At 33.3% G+C, this 7,475-nt stretch overlaps 1 protein-coding gene across 1 annotated transcript; it reads right to left on the reverse strand.

The window, feature by feature from the left end:
• Window positions 1-258: 258 nt before the first annotated feature.
• LOC126892197 (uncharacterized) lies at window positions 259-6,934 on the reverse strand. Its single transcript, XM_050661684.1, has 3 exons — window positions 6,532-6,934; window positions 3,008-3,546; window positions 259-321 (listed from the first exon to the last, which is right to left on the reverse strand). The coding sequence occupies exons 1-3, from the start codon at window positions 6,761-6,763 to the stop codon at window positions 259-261; spliced, it is 834 nt and encodes a 277-aa protein (XP_050517641.1). The 5' UTR covers window positions 6,764-6,934.
• Window positions 6,935-7,475: the final 541 nt, after the last annotated feature.

Consider the following 7,475-nt stretch of genomic DNA (forward strand, 5'->3'; position numbering starts at 1 on the left):
TCTCTTTTGAGAACCCTTGGGATGAAGTAAACATTTTTTTACTTCTGATTCTTCGGAATGAACGGTTTCAAAGTGTCTTGCCATAAGTACAGTGGAACCCCGATAAGTCGGCCCCCGATAACCCGGAAGTCCGGCTAACCCGGACCGATTTTCATCAGACAAAAATTTAACAAATAAACAATTTAACAATTTTATCAAATAAAAATGTATGTAGGCCAAATATTATTTGAGAGATAACCTGTCTGTATTCCTTTTCCTTTATTTATGCCAAACTGTCTTAGCATCAGCGGCGGCCGGCCAGGTGAAGTAGGTGAAGGTGATCTTCACCAAAAAATATAATCAAATTGAGAAAAAAAAATAAAAAAAATATAAGTAGCATTATTATATCTAAATACTGAAATTAATTATAAACCTATTTTTTTTTAATTAATCCAAAATTTAAAAAAGAATTTTAATATGTAATCCAAAAATTAAAAAAGAATTTCAATATGTAATCCAAAAATTAAAACTGTAGGTCCTTGACGGTCAGATACTGACCTGTGTCATTTGACTTCTATGACTCGAGCAGAGTTAGATGAAGACGTAGATGAAATTTCGGCTCTCGGCTGCACAAGCGTCAACGGTTGTCATGGCAACGTGACGTCATCATATCGGCACTGGTAGTACCCAAATTAGCAAGTGCAGATGAATTTAAAAATAAGTCCGCCGTATTCACCTAGTAAAATTTTAGTTGGATGTGTGCTATGATGGGCAGTATTCGTTTTTTTTTTCGGAAGATGGAAGACCGCAAATCAGTTCAGCTGGCTAAAGGCTTTTTATGAGATTTAAATGATTTTGAGTTTACATTTTTAGCAGTTTTTATCGACATGTTTCATATTATAACAGATATTTTATATGACGTTCTTAAAAAAAAAACGTCCCTAGATATTCATTTTTGTTTAAACTAGATAAAAAGGACTCGTCAATTAATACGTGATAAAAGAAGTGAATAATTTTTTAATTCTGTTTTTGACAAAGCAAGCACAATGACCGTTATTAATACTTTGAAAAGATCTATAGGTGTGATAATGGTATGAGCACGAATGCAAATTCTACCCAATTTTTTTATTTAATATATACATTTTAATGAAAATGGATTACATTTTCAGGATTGTGATGAATTAAAATTCTTTGTGAATTGTGATTGTGATGAATAAGCTTAGCAGATACAACAAAGTTTGGGTCATACAGTTTGATCATTCCTTCCGACGCTTTTCAAAATTTATTTTGAGTTTTTGGCAAATATTTACTAAAACTCAAAGACATAAAAGAGAGCTCTGCCTTTTTTATGCTGACGGAAATTTAAAAAATGGTAATTTGCAAGAAATGGTTATAAAATTACAACCAATTAAAGACATTGTTACAGAAGCCTATAATTTGTTTTAATTCTGAAAATTCCATCGAATACCGTATCTGTAGAAAGAGAAGTTTTTCGTGCTTAAAAAGGCTAAAAACTTTTAGTTTATCCTTTCTATGAAGATATAATTGATAGATTTGCTTCCATAAACGATCAAAGACTCGACTTGATTTATAAAAATTGATTAAGTCAGTTTTATTAATCTATCTAATACATACTGCTTTTTTGTTTAAGTATCTCTTCATCCTCGTCTCTAATATAAGTGCCATAAAAAAGTTTTCAAGTTGTTAGGGCCCTAAACTCTAAACATTTTTTAAAGAATTTTTAATGAAATTTGGGCGCGTCATAGGTATAAGTATACCGAAATTTCTTTTGGGTCCGGCAGACTTTCCTCATCTTCACCACTTTTTTAGGCCACGAGCCGCCGCTGCTTAGCATTGTTTAAAATAGACGTGACTATTTAAAAATTCCTTTTTAAAACAATGGGCTTAGTCTGTTCTTAAATAACAACATTGTTCCTTGTAACCGTATTGTGTGTAGTAGTCGTATTAATCACTTCCGTTCTGTAATCGTGCTTCAGATTGTGTTTGTGTGATTTTTGTCTACGTAATGGTAACAAAACGTAAAAATGTTGTAGTGACAATGGAAAAGAAACTAGAAACATTAGGTAGGATTGATAAAGGCGAATCTTTAAAATAAATTTATTGCAGCATCATAATATGATATTATGATACCATAGGTCTGGATCCCGCGTATGAAAAAAAAGTTGATTAATAGCAAGCTAAAAATTTGTTAATAGCTTAAGGGTGTCTAGTAGGATAAACTTTGATATATGGGAACACTGTAACAGGGGCAGTATTAGTTGTGGAACAGGTCAAAAATTTGGAACGGTCAGAACACGAAAATGGCACATTTGTTTTGTCCGACAGAACAGACATAAACTCTCCGAACAGAGATTAAACTCTCATGCAAAAATCAGACTGCTATTTATCACCTGTCATAATTCCTGTCATTTGACATATTCTACATGTTCCACTCATTAAAACGCCAATTTGGTGATAAATAGCAGTCTGATTTTTGCATGACAGTTTAATCTCTGTTCGGAGAGTTTAAGTCTGTTCTGTCGGACAAAATACATGTGCCATTTTCGTGGTCTGACCGTTCCAAAGTTTTAACCTGTTCCACAGTTAAAACTTCCCCTGTTCCAGTGTCCCCTATGTGTCTCATATATTGTTTGTCCGACTAGACACCCTTAAGCTAATAACAAATTTTCAGCTTGCTATTTATCAACTTTTTTTTCGTACGCTGGATCCAGACCTACCATATTATGGTGTCGGTACATCTCTACAGTATGACTGAGTTTTTTACCAAGAAATGAACAAAACTCTACACTCTATACAACTATACGTAATTTAGATGTGTACTGTGCATATGTATTTCATGTTTTTGTAATTATAATGGAGGTTATTTATTAATTTTTACTATATTCTCCGGCTAACCCGGATTTTCGATAACCCGGATCGGCCGCGGTCCCGATTAATCCGAGTTATCGAGGTTCCACTGTATAACTTGCTTACTACAGTAGTAACAAGCATGAATTTTATTTCTTACTCTTTTACCACTTTTTCTAATTGCTGCATTTATTTCAATTTCATTCCGACAATTTTTTTTCCTGTACGTTATGGAATTATCAGTAAGCTGAGAACTGTTTGTTGTACCTCCACTGTCACGATTTTTGATATTGTTACTAAATTTGTCAGATGTCTCATAGTGTGTTTTTAACCCATCACTTGCTGGTAGATCTTTATTATTGCAATTAGAAACATTTTCAGATAATTCAGTTACGTTAACGATTTTATTTCCATTGTGGTTTAAAATTAACCCTTCACTAACAGCTAAATCTTCATCATTACAATTAGATATTATATCAATAGGTTTTTTTTGGCTTTCACTGTAGTTGAGGCTTGTAAGATACTTGTTTATAACAAAACTTTTATCGCTTTGATTATTTTCAGTTAATATATTCAAATTTCCTTCGCTAATTACGATATTTTGAATAACGTGTATCTTCTTAGATGGCGGACTGTCTGAACAATGAGACGATGGAATATACTCGCTGCCGCTAGTTTTAGGTTCACTTTCAGAGGAATCTGAAAAAATTGGGATAAAATGTGGATACAAATTAACACGCTACTCATACAATACGCGACAGTTTCACTCATGTTCGATTCCACCAACCATTGCATAAATTTAGGTAATACATAGGTACAGGAAATCCTATATACAATTTACGTGATAGGAAATACCTAATAATCTCACTCTTAGATATTATTTACACAGTGCGTCCATAAAGTAACGCATAAATTCATTATTACCTAAATAAACAATAATATTAGATGTTCCCGAAACAGGTTAATTTTTGAATTCAATTTACTTTTTTTTTCAAATTATAATCTAACATACAGGGTGAACCATCTTCGTGTGATGAGGTCGTCACCATTTTTTTAAATGGAAACTCTTTTTTCATTTCTGGATTGCTCTTTGTGCACCTAGATCGTGAATCTATTTCACAATCTACGGTCAGCAGTAAATACAGAGAATTAGGACATGTGAGGGATGCAAATTGCAAGATAGACCAACAGTTGATGAATATACAATGCGGAGATTATCAAGGGATTTTGGTATTGGAAAGTCTTCAGTAACAAAAAGAATAAGATACCACCCTTATAAAGTACGTGTTATCCATGAATTGGCTGAAGACAACTTTGACCAAAGAACTGAATTCTGCGACTATAATATGATGAACCAAAATAACAATTTCATTGATAACGTTTTATTTTAGGACGAGGCAACGTTTTATTTGAAAGGTAGTGTTAACCAGCAAAACACTCGTTATTAGTCTGATGAAAATCCACACTGAATGCAAGAGTCCCATACGCAAAGACCACAAAAAACCAACGCATGGGCTGGTATTGTGAGAAATACAATTATTGTTCCATATTTTTTGACGAAAATTCAACAGGACCATTATATCTGGATTCCCTATAAAATTTATTAATTCCTGATCTGATCCAGCTTTTTCCTGGTATATTCAAATACCCACTGTTTTAAACCGCTGAATCTGGTTTCAACAGGATGGCGCACCGCCACATTTCGCAGTAACTATGCGCGATTTTTAAACAGAACTTCTTCACAAAGGTGGATAGAAATAATGGGACTAGTGGAATGTCCCGGTAGATCACCTGATATATGCCCATTAGACTTCTTTTTATGGGGGTTATTTAATATCTGATATCTTTTCACAAAGAAACCTGGAAATATCCGACAACTACAAGACGAATTAGACAAGAAAGACATATAATACCCGCAATACTACATAATGTTAGATACGAAAGTAATGCCCGGTTCAGTCATTGTCTAACGATCAATGAAGAACAATTTGAACATTTACTGTAAATATTCGTTTGTTTGATTTTGGTAGTGGATCACAGTAATTGCAAAAGTACATAATTCCATTTAATTTGTTTATTACATTCAGTAACGTATTACTTTCCATAAACAATTTTCATAAACTTTTTTTGTATTTCTGCCCACCCTGTACCAATTTTAAGCAACGTGTTATACATTTTTGAAATCAGCTCAGCAAGGCAAATCCGGAAATTGAAAAAAGGGCTTCCATTTAAAACAAAAGGTGAGCGGTCGTAGGACCGCCGACAGAATCTTGCTTCTTCTGCACAATAGAATAGATATCGTGTGGTCGTAGAAAAAATCATTTGTGTAATTCGATTGGAAAATTATTTGCCGCTTTTAATAAATTGCAACTTTAATATCGTGTAGTCGTAGAAAGAATATTGTGTGTAATTTGATTGAAAAGCTATTTATCGCTTTTAATAAATGGCAACTTGCAGTGTGTTCTGCGGAAATGAAAAGTCAATTTCTTTGGTATCGTGTGGTCGTAGAAAAAATATTGTGGGTAATTCGATTGGAAAGTTATTTGCCGCTTTCAATAAATTACAACTTGTAGTCTTGTCGAAGAAACTAGAAAATGCCTATTTCTTCAATATCGTGTAGTCGTAGAAAAAATAGTGTATGTAATTCGATTGGAAAGCTATTTGCCGCTTTCCATAAATGGCAACTTGTAGTTTGTTCTAAGAAAATGAAAAATTTATATTCCTTCAGTATCGTATGGTCGTACAAAAAATATTCTGTATAATTCGATTGGAAAGCTATATGTCGCTTTCAATAAATGGCAACTTGCAGTTTGTTCTAAGATACTAGAAAATGCATATTTCTTTAATATCTTGTGGTCGTAGAAAAAATATGCAGTATAATTCGATTGGAAAGCTATATTATGTCGCTTTCAATAAATGGCAACTTGCAGTTTGTTCTAAGAAAATGGAAAATGCATATTTCTTTAATATCGTGTAGTTGTAGAAAAAATACTGTGTGTAATTCGATTGGAAAGCTATTTGCCGCTTTCAATAAATGGCAACTTGTAGTTTAAATTTATTGTACCATCTTACTATCTTGTACCATCTTACTAAAAATAATAAACAACTAAACGATTTAATAAAACGTCCACGTATAATTAAAAAAATTAGCTTGTACTACTTGTAGTTTGATCTAAGAAAATGAAAAATTTCTTATGTCGTGCAATAAGAAGCAAGCTTCAAAATGGTGATGATGTAATCACACGAATGTGGTTCACCCTGTACACTAGATTATAATTTAAACAAATAGTAAATTAAAATCAACCTGTTTCGGGTATTTCTAATTTTATCGTTTATTTAACTAATAATGAATGAATGCCTTTATAGACGCACTGTATATATGGCGTGGTGAAACGTAAATTGCATTTAGTGATTTTTAAATCTGACTGGTGAAATAGGTGGATAGATATTTTGAATAGGGCTTTTCATTCACAGTCATTTGTTTCGAGCTTCTGTCATGTGTCACGTAATATTAATATATCTACGACATACGTTATTGGTATATACAATAATACAAACCAAAGACGTATGACGTAGATATATTAATATTATGTGACACATGACAGAAGCTCGAAACAAATGACAATCGATGAAAAGCCCTATTGAACAGTCAAACTAAAGTACAAAAATATTACATATACTTACCATTTAAAGTCGTATCATTCAATAGCACGTGTTTGGAATCCAACACTTGTTCACGTTCCTCTCTATTTAGACATTTTGTAGATTCATATTTTGGAAGAAATATAAGGTTATTTTGCAACTTATCACATGATTTGGTTTCGAGTAATTGTTGTTTTGTCTTAGATGTAATTTCATTAGCAGCATTTATTTTGTTAACAGCATTTTTCAGCTTTTGTAATCTCGTTTTGTACATGTTAATATTTCACCTACACACAATCCAAATTGCGGCAACTCAACTCTAAAGTCTAACTAGAACTAAAATAACGGTCCAGCAACATCGCATTGTTGGGTAGAGGGAGCCACTATTCTTACCACGCCCCCGTTGCCATAATTTGGCTTGTGTTAGTAACATGCCTCAAACTAAATAATGGAAACTAACACACATTCTAGAGAAATTAAATTAAAAACAAATTTATGGACATTTCTTCAAAAAACGAGTATCTACTGAAATGTAAACCAGATTTTCAGTTTATTGCTTCAAAATCATGACGAAATGATGTGATGTTAGTGAAATAAATACCAAAAAAATTCTGGCAACGTGTGTAAGTTGCCACAATTTTAGAAGTTACCAGAGTGCAGGCTTATTCACACACAAGTTGCCATAAATATCCTGGGAGACACACACACACACACACACACACACACACACACACACACACACACACACACACACACACACACACACACACACACACACACACACACACATACACACACACACACACACTGATGCGATGACTGCCAAAGGCACAAGCACTCGAAAAGAAACAGACAACCCATGAATATCACATCGACAGCCACCAGCGCATTTGACACGATATTCATAGACCTGATAGGTCCACTCGAGGTAGATGGCAATGGAAACAAATATATATTAACATTACAATGTGAGTTAAGCAAATACA

This window comes from Diabrotica virgifera, chromosome 1, assembly GCF_917563875.1.
Source record: "Diabrotica virgifera virgifera chromosome 1, PGI_DIABVI_V3a".
In the NCBI taxonomy this organism is placed as follows: domain Eukaryota; kingdom Metazoa; phylum Arthropoda; class Insecta; order Coleoptera; family Chrysomelidae; genus Diabrotica; species Diabrotica virgifera.

Coding starts and splice junctions, on each gene's coding strand:
- LOC126892197 (XM_050661684.1), bottom strand. CDS start 6,763: ATGTACAAAACGAGATTACAAAAGCTGAAAAATGCTGTTAACAAAATA. Junction 3,547..6,531: donor GAATGATACGACTTTAAATG/GTAAGTATATGT, acceptor CAATTTTTTCAG/ATTCCTCTGAAAGTGAACCT. Junction 322..3,007: donor TTAGAAAAAGTGGTAAAAGA/GTAAGAAATAAA, acceptor TTTTTGGTGAAG/ATCACCTTCACCTACTTCAC.